The 14173-nt window shown below is 51.5% G+C and overlaps 1 protein-coding gene across 1 annotated transcript; it reads right to left on the reverse strand.

Moving 5' to 3' along the window:
* Nucleotides 1-1238: 1238 nt before the first annotated feature.
* On the reverse strand, nt 1239-12097 carry LOC114615922 (cytosolic 10-formyltetrahydrofolate dehydrogenase-like; the record flags this gene model as incomplete). Its single annotated transcript, XM_028761512.1, has 6 exons — nt 1239-1401; nt 4149-4219; nt 5631-5781; nt 9723-9850; nt 10828-10947; nt 11898-12097. Coding segments are annotated over 6 exons (833 nt in total), but the record flags the coding sequence as incomplete, so codon positions are not given.
* Between the last annotated feature and the right edge of the window lie 2076 nt (nt 12098-14173).

The raw sequence follows: 14173 nt of genomic DNA on the forward strand, positions 1-14173 counted from the left end.
AAAATAAAATAAAATAAAATAAAATAAAATAAAATAAAATAAAATAAAATAAAATAAAAGGAAAGAAGAAATAGAAAGAGCCAGGTGGGAGCTCGCTCAAGTCAGTGTGTGTGTGTGTGTGTGTGTGTGTGTGTGTGTGTGTGTGTGTGTATCTGGAACTATAGACAATTTGCAGTGGCCCGAGGTGGGTGCTGGCATAGCAGCAAACTTCCTAACTGTTATTCTCCACCTCTCAGTCTTTTTTTTTATTTTTAGAAAACACATTTATTTATCAGAAACCAATTGATATCTTCTTAAACAAATCCCTATGAAAAGGTATTCCCAGAAATACAATACAGATGGAGACTTTAACTACTCAACTGTTGTACTGTTTCTGTATTTAGTTTGAGGAATAGAAAAAAAGAAAGAAAGAAGAAAGGTGTTAAAATGCTGAAGGAGTGTGACTCTGACACAGCCTAGAATCCTCATTGTGTTTTGTACTGCTGCCCTCCAGATGAACATGCTTCAAAGATACCAGAGAGACAGCATCTCCTGGGTGCCTGCCACTTTAAAGATGGTAGCTTGTGTCCAGTTCCTCCCCTGGAAGGTCACCTGTGGCCCCTGAAACCCCGCCTCTATTCTCTTACCATCTCTAGGTCCTTGCTGAGGGCTGGCAGGTTCCTAAATCTCGTTACCCAAACTACCTCCTCCTAGGGCAATGGTTCTCAATCTTTGTAACACTGTGGCCCTTTAATACAGTTCCTCATGTTTTGGTGATGCCCAACCATAAAATTACTTTCATTACTACTTCATAACTGTAATTTTGCTACTGTTATGAATCATAATGTAAATATCTGATATGCAGGATATCTGATATGAGACCCTTGTGAACAGATTGCCCAACCATTAAAGGGGCCGTGACCCATAGGTTGAGAACCACTGTTCTAGGACTTCTGTTGTCTGAAACCAGATGAGAGACAAGGAACCAAGCTTACTGACACCACTGGCCTGCCCTGAGCATGAGACAGGCAAGGGACAGAAAACAAGATCCAGGGTGTGGATTCAGAATGGCAGTAGAAACCCTGTCCTCTGCCCCCTGAGTGGTAGCAACACAATCTGCAGGTCTCCATTGCTGGTAGCTGGACAGTCTTCTTAGTCAGCTAGCTCCCATCCTCCTCATGTGTCTATCATGGTAAGCTGGCCTTTGAGGGCCAGCTCCTCAGTGTGTGGTGTAGGCGAAGGGACCTTTGTCTCCTGACAGTAAGTCCCCCATTCCCTTCATGGGACATAGCCTGGTCCAGAGAGTGTGCACTCACCTGGGCAGGCTTGATCACCACGGTGTTCCCAGCAGCCAGGCAGGCTGCGGTCTTCCAGGACAGCATCATTAAGGGATAGTTCCAGGGAATGACAATGCCACAGACCCTGCAAACAAAAGCAAGAGGGCTTTTGTCCCTTCTCAGACAGACTACCCAGAGTGGACCTGCCAACTCCAGCCCCTAACCCAGGACTGGTTTCCAATGCCAAAGCTTTCCAGGAAAGGCAATGGTCCTGCTGAGGTAGCCCATGCCTCCGATCCTGAGGTGCAGACTGGCTGGGATGGAGGTCAGTGTCTGAGGGGAGCTGTCTAGGGAGGCAGAGAAGTAAGGGTGGGTGGGTACAGTGAGCAGACACTGGTGTGCCTGGGGAGGTCAGTCATCCCTGGGAACGTCTGGCTCGGTGTGTGAGCCCTCATACTCAGACCAGAGGTAGCATAGACTCAGGGGTGGGTGGGCAGCATCTATGCTGGCCGCAGCCTAATCCTGTGTGGCTCTGCCTCTCTTGACTTCTGTGTCACCAACAGAGGACCAGAACGGAGTTTTCTTAGTTGAGCCTGGGTATTGAGAAAGCACAGGCAAAGAGGCCAGTGGACAGGATGGCTGTGAGGTATCTCAAGGGAGGGATGGTAAGTATCAGGCAATCCCTGCATGGAAGAGGGCCAATCGAGAGCCTGTGCATCACCCTGGGAATGGTAGAACACACTGGGGGGTAGGAGGCTGCACCCCTCTGTCCAACATACACCCAACATAATAAAGGGTCTAGGTGGGTAGCAGAGAGTAGAGCCTGAAGCTGCTGGATGCTGGCCATGGGGTTTTAGACGATCCAAAGAAGGAAAACATCGGAAGAGTCCCCTTACCGTAGGGTGAATTGAGTCCCCTCCCCAGACCCACACCTCTAGGGAATACGACATGGCCATGGAGACAGAGGTCAGGGTGACAGTTCTGTAATAAATGCCAAGGGCTGTCAGCAGCCACCAGCATGCCATGCACACTTGCATCACACACGTCCCTGGAGGGTTCCTGGCTGCCAGGAGGTGAGCAGCCTCCTGTGCCATGTGCTTCCGCTGTGCTGCACCTGCGCCATGTGCTTCCGCTGTGCTGCAGTGCAGCCACAGGCCCGAAGCAACAGGCCCAAGCGGCCATGTGCCTCAGAGCCACGGGAACGGCAAAGCCTCCCCCTCATTTGTGTGTAGATGTTGACAGTGCATGCACAAATGTCAACTATGCCTCCCTCTTCTAGGATCTGTACAACCAGAGGCTGCTCCCCACAGAGACCCCACCTCCTACTGAGATGAGCTAACCCTCCTCATTCAGCTGTATATAATGAACCCACCTCCTAGATTCAGATACAGAAAATAAATACACCGAGTTTCTGACTTGCCATCGGCATGTCTCTATCAAAGCACAAGGCTCACTCAATCCCAGCATATCTATATGTGTGCTGCCATTTCTTCATTCCCTGTTACCCCACTTAGGTCAATCCCCAAGCCATGCAGGTCATGGCCGTTCTTAGTGGCCACTCTTGGTAGGCCTCTTGCCTTTGGTTTACCCATGATACCAGCTGTCTTACAGTATCTGAATCCTCTTTTTCTCTCTCTTTCTGTTCCTCCCTCTCTCCCCCCTTCCTTCCCTATCTCCCTCTCCCTCCCTCCCTCTCTCCCTCCCTCCCTCCCTCTCTTCTTCCCTCCCTCTCTCCTCCCTCTCTCTCTCCTTTCCTCCCTCTCTCCTCCTTCCATCTCTCTTTCTCTCCCTCCCTCCCTCTCTCCCTCTCCTTTCTTCCCTCTCTCCCTCCATCTATCTCTCCTTTCCTCCCTCTCTCTTCCCTCCCTCTCCCCTCCCTCCCTCCCTCCCTCCCTCCCTCCCTCCCTCCCCCCTTCCTCCCTCCTTCCATCCCTCCCTCCTTTTTCCTCCCTCCCATTTAGGGGCTTCAGGAGAATGTGTTAAGACCACGGCATTTTAAGTGTTTTGGATGCAGTCTGCTCCTACAGAGCCACACGCAGGCCCTATGCAAGCTCCCAAGTCCCCCATACACTTGTGAGGGATTTGTCTGTGACACAGGACTCCAAATGCTTATGGCCAAGATCCCATCTATCCCAGCATTCTTTCTCTTTTCCGCTGTGCCCTGAGGCTCTCTGCGGGTGAGATGGTCTGCCTTTGCATTTCCCCTACTGAGTTCTGCCCTGCACTGTCATCATGGTTAACCTTGGCTCTAACTTTGGGAACTGAGTAGGGAGGCCACTCCTTGAATGTGGGTGGCAGCATCCACTAGGCTGGAGGCCTGGATGGAGCAATCAGCAGAACACAGAGCTGCTCACATGTGTCACACTCTATTCTTCAGCAGGACCACCCATGACATCAGACTCCAGATTCTTCAGCCTTGGAACCCAGAGTCACCCCAGTGCCTCTCCAGAGAGAGTTCAGGCCTTCAGCCTTGGAATGGGCTGTGCCATGTGTCACTCTTGTTTTGAACCGTCCAGCTTCTCAGACTGAGTGGCTGTCACCCCAGCTTGCAGGTGGTCATCTGGCTACGGGGCCTCTGATGGTGGAGGCCAAACCACCTGGTCTTTTAATTATAGGTACATTCTGCTGGCTCACTCCTCTGGCTAACACTGACTCATTTGTATGGACACAGTTGCTTTGCAATCATTTTGGATGTAGTCCCCCTACCCCAGTTTACTCTCATGACTCTGACTGACAGTTACTGTGCATTTAAATAATGACACAGGTAGACAGAGCAGGTACTTTACATATGAATGGCACAGACATCCATGGATATATGCAGAGGATGTTACAAGCTGCAGGCTGGCATGTGGTACCCAGAACATGCCAGCACACCTGTGGCTTGTCACTCACCCAACAGGTTCCTTCTTGGTCAAGGTCAGGTTGCGGTTGGGTCTAGCCTGATTGATGGGGATGGTGGCACCCTAGAAGAAACATAGCAGTGTCACTAAGGTAGGGTGAGGGTGTTCCCATCCTTGGTCAGCCAGTCCCTGTGGGAGACCCAGGAGAAACAGGGTCTTGTTTAGGTCCTGATTGTCACATGATGAGCTGGGTAGGAGGCCAAAGCCGCCAGCTTACACTAGACAGGGGCATGGCAGGAGTTCAGAGGGATCAGGTTGGATGAGCAGTGGGAGCAGAGCAACAGTTCCATTTCAGGTACAGCCCTTGGACAGGAGGCTAGTCTTATCAGGGATAAGTCCTCTTGCTCTGATATCTGGGCAAAGAAAAGATAAGGAGGCCCTGGAGGAGGCCATGCTGCTTCTACAGCCATTAGTGCTGAGGGGGCCCAGAAGAGATGGCTCCAGAGAAGTCACAAGGAAGCAGAAGGTGGGATGGCAGCCCTCCTCCCACGTGGCCATCACTGCTCCACAGTTCTCAGCCCCTAGTTGGGAGGAGAGTAGCCATGAGCCTTCCCCTCCCTGGGGAACCTTCCAAGATTGAGTGCTTGATCCCAAGGCACGGTATATGCAGCATCTGTCTCCTCACAGAGGACCTTAGGAGGTGGGGAGGACCTTGCAAAGAAAGGCCTAGAGGCACCACGGGAACCCCTAGGACCACATTCCACAATTATATGACAGAGGCAGAGACCCAAAGCTCATAGAAGACATTGTCACTGGGTACTGGAGGCCTTTTGAGGATCATGGAGAGAGTCCCTTGCCTGTAGCCAACACAGACACACGCCCTGGAACCACCAGAACTGGACTTCAGCACTTCAGCAACATCTGAATGGTCCTGGCAACAGGACCACCTCAGAGCCTTAAGATAAGGCCCACCCATCAAATGCATTTGTCATAGTTGGGTTTTGAGTGTCCCTCAAAGCCCTCCATGCTAACGGCTTGTTACCCAGAAGGGCATTGCTGGGAGGTAGGGGAGTTCTTAAGAGGAGGGTGGTGGAGGTTAGGTCTTGGGGGTGTGCTTCAAGGAGCTACCCAAACTTGTCTCCTCGTCTGTAATACTCACCTCTGTGACATGAGCAGGTTTGCTCTGTCACTCACTCTTGTAATGTGCATCCACAGACTCAAGAACAGTGGAACCAACAAGTTGTACCATCCAAACTATGAGCCAAACTGTACCCATTCATCCTACAAGTTGACTCTCTAGGTATTTCTTACTGCAACAGAAACCTGAATGGCACCCTTGTGAGAAACTGGCACAAAGCTGACCAAACCTGCTGGACTCCCACCTGCAGAACCTTGATTTGCCAATGTTTTACCCACCACTGTGGTAGCTGTTGGGCAGCATGCCTGGCAGGGCACCACCCTTTGAGCCTCCTCCCCAGGAGACCGCCTGCACACATGCGAATGCACACATGGGAGATGGGAGCCCACACCCCACCTGGATCTTATCACACCAGCCAGCGAAGTATCGGAAGGTCTGGATGGACATGCCCACATGTGTCTTCAGGGCCAGGGTGTAGACGGCGCCTGCATCCAGGGCCTCAATGGTGGCTAGCTCTTCCTGGTGTTGCTCCATGAGATCTGCCAACCTAGCCAACAGCAAGAGAGAGACAGGAAACTGGTTTAGGTCTGGCACTGTCTTGCCTGCTCTTTCAATGCCATTTCTTATGGGGTCGGGGACTCTGCCCTTCACGACCAGAACTGTCACTAAGATGTGTTGGCCTCACTGTTCTCATCTGTAAGATGGGTGTGAGAATGACATCCTCTGTCCCCTCCTTTCCTCTTTGTTCCTTCCTGGATGACCCATGGATTGACAACTTTACAATGTCCTCATGAAGTTATCCTGAAGAGGTGTTCACCTGCCTATGGCTGATAGCAGAGAGGCCTCTGCCCTCGGGTACTCTTCCTGGTTTTGGATAGCTCCAAAGGAGAGAAAGTACATCCAATCCGATGGCCAGCTCAGCCCAGGAGCCATGTTCCTGAGGCTGAGGTCTGGAGGTCGAGAGGTGGCTCCAGGGGGAGGTGCTTTTCAGGTGATTGTGAATCTGCTCTGATCAGCATCTGGCTACCCTGCTCTGCTTCTGATGGCCACTGTGAGCAGCCTGGAGTTAATAACGGTGTCCCCTCACTGACAGGAGGGTCTGCTGCTAAGGGAGCAGGCTCCAGTCTTGCAGAGGGACCTGGGTCTAAGTTCTGATGTATGACTGAAGCTGTTTGGTCAGTTCCCACCCTGCCCTTCTCTGCACATGCTCCAGCTCCTCCTGACAAAGTCACTGCCAACCTCAGGTCACCCCCATCATTTCCCTCATCACTGAGGACACAGATGCCATCTATGTGTGCACGGGTTGCCCTCCAGTCCCATACCAAGTTCATTTCAGGGCTCCAGCTTCCCACTCCTTCTTGCTGGGCTTGCCTGTTATTCAAGTGACCCAGGACTCTGACCTTGGGACCTTTGCCAGGAGCACTATACCAAGATAGGGCACTCTACGGCTACCTCTTCAGAAAGACTTGCTGCCAGCCCCAGGACAAACGAGCTGACCTGAGATGAGTGCAACCATCACAGGCACACACAGCAGTGCCCCTTGGAGATGTGCTTTCCACAGTCAGTCTTAGGCCTGGCACTGTTATGGTGAGCGAACTGGGGTTATTATAACTGTGACCACTAGGTGGCAGCAGATCATCTTATGGAATATGCTTTCAGTTTAAGGCTCAAGGGAGTCTGGGGTGTCACAGCTGAGACCTTTACCAACTCTGGGAACCATGGGTCAATGGGTGACTCTTTCCCAAACTCTATGGTGTCTTCAGGGAGTCCGGACACCTCAGCAGGCAGTACATGGCTGACCTTCCCAGCCTCATCTGTCCAACTCCCCAGTCTGTACTACTTTGCACAGCAAAGGGCCCTCTCTGGTTCCCCACTGCTGCACCACCTGGACTATCTGGCTTCAGGAGCAGACAAAACCACCATTCATACTGCAGGGCCACAGTTTCCTGCCGGTCACCAGACAAACTCTGGTAGGCCTGCATCAAACCGAGCTCCACAGTGTTGAGGATCCTCTGGGACACTGAGAAAAAAGCCAAGCAGACTCTACTGGTTTCCTCTGAGACTGTTCAGCTCATCTGCCCGTTACCTCCTGCTTCTGGAAATATCACTCCCTAGGTCAGAGTGTGAGCTGAAGTTGGGGACTGGGGCGACCATTAAAGATCTTCCAAGGCAGACTGTCTGATTAAAAAGCATGATTGTGCCAGGCAGTGGTGGCGCACACCTTTAATCCCAGCACTTGGGAGGCAGAGGCAGGCGGATTTCTGAGTTCGAGGCCAGCCTGGTCTACCGAGTGAGTTCCAGGACAGCCCGGGCTACACAGAGAAACCCTGTCTCGAAAAACAAAAAGAAAAAAAAAAAGGCATGATTGTGGAGGGTTGGAATGATGCAGATCCCAAGCCCTTCACTGCCCACCTCTATCTCTGACTAACAACTCTGTGACTCTCGGGTGGAACTTTTTGAAGTATCTGAATTTATCAGACCACTAGCTCCCACCAACCCCTAAGCTGGAGGTTTAATCATTGAGCATCTGAGACTTACAGCAGAGATCCCCCGCTTTGCTGTGCCCCCAGCCGATGCTTGTACAAGCTGCTGTGAGCTTGGGTTTTATTTAATTTAAGACTTACTTATTTTTATTGTGTGTGTATGTTTGTCTGCAGGTCTGTGTGTGCGCCATGTTATGTGCAGTGCCCTCAGAGGACTCAGAGGACAAAAGAGGGGATCAGAACACGTGGAATTGGAGCTTCGGGGGTTGTGGGCTGCCACGTGGGTGCTGGGAACTGAACTGGAGTTCTCTGTAAGAGCTGCACGTGCTCCGAACAGCTGAGTCATGGGTCTGACTCTGGTCTGCATTTATAAAAATGCCTTCATTTATGGCTTTCTGCTGTGTGGCTGTAAAACCTTATGAAGGGCTCGGGGCTTAAAGTCCTTGCCATGCAAGTGTGAGGGAGTAAGTCTGGATCTCCAGAATCAACATACAGCAAGCTCCCAGCATGCCTGTGGTGAGGTGGGCAGAGGAACAGGAGAGTTCCCCGAACCTCGAGAGCCAGCTAGCCTGGCTCATGCAGCTACAAAATAACAAGAGACCCTGTGTCAAACAAGGTGGAAGACAGAGACTAACAGTTCGGGTGGTGCTCTAATTTCCACCCACGCACATGGCACACACATGAATAAGCACATACACTAGCACACATGCACAAAATATGTATACATGCACAACACTTTGTAAAAATGTACGGAACTGCTCCCGTGTTGGAACATGTCATTTGGGGCGATCTGGACCTGCATTTCCCAGCCATGAGCACTCCTGTTAGCTCATTAGCTCGAGTGTTCTTGCCACTTTGGAAGGGAGAGGCACGTTTTGCAGCAACAAGGGGGACTGTTGTGTCCACCACAGTGTGGCGCAGGCTCTAGAGGTGCAGGCTTTCATCCAGGCTCCTTTAGAGCTGCGATCTTCAATCTCAAACTCAGGCAACCAGAGATCTAAGACTGTTAGCTCACACTGCAGGCACAGGCCCCTTCCTGTTACTAAAGCACATTAGGACGAGGAAGATGTAGTCTAGCCAGAGGCTCAATGGCTAAAAGTCCTTGCCATGCAAGTCTAACAACCTGAGTGTGAGACCTGGAACCCACAATAGGAGGAGAGGACCAACTCAGGAAAGCTGGCCTCTAACGTCCATGTGCACAGTGTGGTATATGAGTGTTATGCACACACGTGCGTGCACACACATGCACACACACACACCCCACACTACACATACCCCACACATGTGTGTACACGTGCACACACACACACCATACAGAGAGTACACACCACACACATACCACATTACACATACCCCACACACACATACACACACCACATACCACACACTACACACACACAGAGCACACAATACTACACCATACATACCACAAACACACACCTCACACCACATACACACTCCCACACATACATCACACATACACCACAAATGTCACTCCCACATACACACACACCACACATATACACAGTTCATAACACACACACACACACACCACAGACCATACACTATAATTATAGCAGTTTTTAAAAATCCTGAAAGAGGAAGAACCAGAAGGTTCCCATGGCCAGCCAGGCTGCACAGTGACAAGCAGTGCCAGGCACACCTCTCCTTTGTTGTCCTCTGATCTAGGAGCCCAGAGTCCCTGCTGGCTGACATCTGAGCCATGGCTCTCAGGCACCTCAGCCTGTGGCCCCTCTGGAGCACAGTCTTGCCTCTGCAGCTTCTCACTGACCCCAGCACCTTCCCGCTAAGGTCACAGCTAGCTGTGGACACCTCACCTGCCTTTCCAAACTTTCTGCAAGAACTTTTCTAAGCCTTATGCTGCAGTGCCCAGGCTACTTCCCACTGTGGGGGACCCCAGGTATAGAGCCCTCTATAGGGGTCCCACCCTGCCCCTGCTCCTAGCTGATGGTGGTAAGGGCCGCAGGTGATTCCTAATTCTCACCTGTACAGGAGCCGGCCACGGTCACGCGCGTTTATCTTTCCCCACAGTCCGTTCTCAAAGGCCTCCTTCGCTGCCGCCACCGCCTTGTCGACATCACTCACCTGAGCCAGGGACACCTGGCAGATGACCTGTGGAAAGGACAGAGCCATGACAGCTTTCCCTGGCTCGCTGGCTTATCCTGAGGCCACTCAGAGGCAGGCATGGAGGGAAAGTTCTGCCTCTGGTGGACAGGGAAGAGAATCAGACAGCAAAGGAGGGCGGGGCCCTGAGGTCTCTGCACAGCTCTCTCACATTCCCACGGAGCCTGAAGGGACTGATTGTGAAGGGACACAGGCAGTCTAGTGCTGTTCGCAATGGCAGCTGAGATCCACAGACTCAGTGAGCTGAGGCAGAAAGGCTGTATCCATGTCTCAGTCCCATCCCTGGCCTGACATGGGAACCCCAGGGGCTGGGCAGAGAAGTGAGACCAGCATCTCCTTATAGAGTACCATGGACAGCCTTGCCCTTCCCACCCAAGGCCCCTGGGACCTGGCAGGCAGCTCTCTCCATGTCACACTTGCAAGGTTGTCATCTCGAGGGCACCTCCTGTCCTGCCAGCCCCTTGGGCTTTACTTTGTCACCTTCCCCCAGATGACCCATTTTAAGTTTCTCTATTTTCTGTGGACTGAGTGGGAACCCGCAGACGGGAGGTCATCTCCGTGCCGGGTCTTTTCTTGGGGACCCTCGTGTGTGATCTGCTGTGTGATCATACGCATTGAGCGTGACATGAGATATTCACAGCCAAGAGTGTTTGCCGCATACAGACTTCCATTCGAGGAGGACTGGCTCATGGTGGCCTCCATACAAGGGAGACGGCCGCAGCATGGAGAGAAGCAATGGATCTTAAGCAGCCTCATTCTATAAAGCAGATTCGGGTTCCTCAGTGCCTTCCTGCCCCTTCTCTCCCCTCTCCTCATTGACCTGCTCTACTCTACTCCTGTGGCCTAGGATGGAACCCTTGCACATCTGCAATAAAGACACACACATCCAGGCACAGGCCCCTGGCCACTGTCCCTAGAAGGCAGGTTGGAGGTGAGTGGAAAGAAGGGGGCTGCAGCCTGCTCACACTTCCATCCGTTGGGTTGATGGTATTGTAGGTCTTAGCGCCCTCAGCGTCCACGAACTCTCCGCCTATGAAGAGCTGGTAGGGCATTTGGAGAGTCAGCTTGTTCACTGTCTTTTCCACCTAGGAAGGAAGGGTCAGTTACAGTGGGTCCCTCACACACAGGCACCTGTGACAAATGCATGCCCAGAGACACACAGATGGATGGGACACGCCCAGAGACACACAGATGGATGGGACACGCCCAGAGACACACAGACGGATGGGAGATGCCTAGAGACACATAGACGGATGGGACATGCCCAGAGACACACAGACGGATGGGACACACCCAGAGACACACAGACGGATGGGACATGCCCAGAGACACACAGACAGATGGGGCATGCCCAGAGACACGCAGACAGATGTGTAGCCACACAGAGGCCGGAGTCCCAGGAATGGCCTAGACAGTATGGTAAGGAGGCCAGGGCTGAGTTCCAGGTCTGCCAGAGCCTCAGGAGACACAGGGCTGGGTGGGGGGATTCTTGTGGTAGCTTGCTATGAGTGGCAAGGTCCTTTTACTCTCACACATGTTGCCTGCCCCTCCTACATGGACTTCTTCACCCTGAACCCAGGAGTTCCAGAAACACCAGCCCATCCTGAAGTCTGTTCACTGGCTATTTGTCCACTATCCTATGGGTGACCTGGAATCCACCTGTACTTCCCCAGCTTTTGTTCCAAAACATGAGATGAACAAAGTACCCAGAACCCCCTCCTCTGGGGATGATAGACTGGCTAGCTGCCCTGAGGGACACTGTTCAGGAACTTTCTCATAAATGGATTTATAGTCACAGCGGCACCTCCCCTTGCACAAGCTGAACACACAGGGTCGACTGCCGTCCTCACTGGGAACAGAAGCCTCTCCTTAGAGCTTTGAAACATAGGACTTTCCCATACTCTGTGCACTGGGCAGCAGTATCTTCTGCGGGAAACGTTATCTGGGGCTGGTGAAACTGAAGGGTAAGGGCCAGGCTCCTGGCTTCCTGGTGCTCAGGTGTCTGGTGGTGTCACAGGCCCAGGGCAGCACTCACGTAGTTAATGACACACTCGTTCTCGTCGTCCTCCCCTCTCAGCTTCCTCACTAGGAGCTGAATGAAGTCCCTAAAGGTGGTGGCCATGTAAACGTCCTCATTTTCTAACTCCAGTCCGTCACACAGCTCCTTCACCTCCTCCACCAGCCTGCGGAGAGAGGACGGAGAGGCTGGCAGAGGCTCAGCAGGCCCTGTGCACCCTGTGTAAGAGGAGGTGGCCAGAATAATCACCTAGTGGGGCTCAAGAGCCTGGCCTGGGGTGGGGGCCAAGGCTGTTATTGAGGGTTGGTCTGTTGCTATGTATTGTAATGCTAAATTCTGTATCCCAAGGCCTAGTTGCCTCGAGATGAGATGAGTGAATTCTCACCTATAGCAGCTTTTGTTGTGAAAACCTTGTGCCTTAATTTTAAACTATTGGTTGAGTAAAGATGCCTACAGCCTGTAGGTGGGCAGAAGAGAGGTAGGCAGGGTTTATGTTGGTTTTCAGGTTTAGGGTTGGAGGCAGAGAGAGAGAGAGAGAGAGAGAGAGAGAGAGAGAGAGAGAGAGAGAGAGTGAGTCACCATGGGGTAGGTAGATCATGAGCTCATGGCCTTAAGAGCTGGCCTGTTGGAGCAGGAATAGTCCAAGCGGGCAAGTTTTACCTCGGGGTTATTGACAGGGAAGTAGATAAGATAGCACAGAGGGCTGAGGTTTGCCCAGCTCTAGTGCTTTAAAGATTATTATAAAAACAAAGGCTTTGTGTCTTTTATTTGGGAGCTGAACGATCAAAGGTGGGACTGAAACCCCCAAATAATGTTTACTGCAGCAGGCTGTGGATGCAGAAGGCCTATGTTTCAAACTCTCTCTATTGAGTACTAACCAGGTACTAACCAGGTACTAACCAGGTACTAACTAGTGATGTTGAACAAATGGCTGACTCATTTATGCCTTCAATTTTGTCATTCTTAAAACAGAAACAATAGAATAGAACAGCTCTCTCAAATTTTGTTGTGACTCTATAAGAGAACACAACGACAGCAGTAACAGGTTAATAATAACCTTCAAAGGACACAGATTGGGAGGAAGTATGCCCAAATCAAGTATATGAGAAAGGGCTTGGCTTCAGGATATTTAGAGAACCCAAACCTCAGGAAACAAAACTCAGGTAGAAATGGGCTAAGCCCAGAGCGATATTTTACCAGAGCAGTAGCAGGGGGCAGATATGAACCCAGTGAAGTACTCAAAGCCATTACGAGAACGTGAGCAACAAGAAGCCAGGTGAACACACTTAGGAGAGTGTTTAAAAAGACGAGGCCTGCTGGGCAGTGGTGGTGCACGCCTTTAATCCCAGCACTTGGGAGGCAGAGGCAGGCAGATTTCTGAGTTTGAGACCAGCCTGGTCTACAGAGTGAGTTCCAGGATAGCCAGGGCTATACGGATAAACCCTGTCTTGAAAAAACAAAAAACCAAAAAAAAAAAAAAAAAAAGAAAAAAGAAAGAAAGAAAGAAAAGATAAGGCCTAGGCCAGGATGCAGCTGGGGGTAGGGTGGGGTGAGTATTCTGCTTTAGGACTTGGGTTCCCTCCTCAGCATCCTGGGTCATTGGGTAGTTTTGTGTTTGTCTGTGTCAATCTGATGACACAAGCTACATTTGGTAGTGACTTGAATGACATGCATCCTCTATTGTCTCCCACATTCGGATACTTGGTCCCCAGTTGGTGGAGCTATTTGGGGAGGGCTAGGAAGTGTGGCCTTGTCGAAGGAGGTATGGCGCAGGCTTTGAGGTTTCAAAAGACTCTAGCCGTCTCTGCTTCCTGTTTACAGTTTGAGATGTGAGTTCTCTCTTCACAGTTACTGCCACCATGCCTCTGTTCAGCTGCTGAGGACTATCATCCCTCTGGTACTGAAGCCCAAAAGAAACTTCCCTTCTATAAGTTGCCTTGGTCATGGTGTTTGATCACAGCAACAGAAAACCAGCCAATACTCTGGGAAGAAGAACCTCAACTGAGACAATTCCTCCCTCAGATTGGCCTGGAGGCAAGTCTGTGTGGTGTTTCCTTGTTTAAAAACTGATGCTTGAGAGCCTAGCCCACTGCAGGATGTGCCGCCCCTGGGCAGGTGGGCCTGGGCAATGGAGAGCAGGCTGAGCAAACCATGGAGAGCAGTGGCCCCATGTAGCCTCTGCTTCATCCCGTTCTTGCCTCCTGGCTCCTGCTTCCCAGTTCCTGCCTCCTGGTTCCTGCCTTGAGTTCCTGCCTCCCGGCTCCTGCCTCCCGGCTCCTGCCTCCCGGCTCCTG

Source organism: Grammomys surdaster, unplaced genomic scaffold (genome assembly GCF_004785775.1).
Source record: "Grammomys surdaster isolate TR1022 unplaced genomic scaffold, NIH_TR_1.0 194844, whole genome shotgun sequence".
NCBI lineage: Eukaryota > Metazoa > Chordata > Mammalia > Rodentia > Muridae > Grammomys > Grammomys surdaster.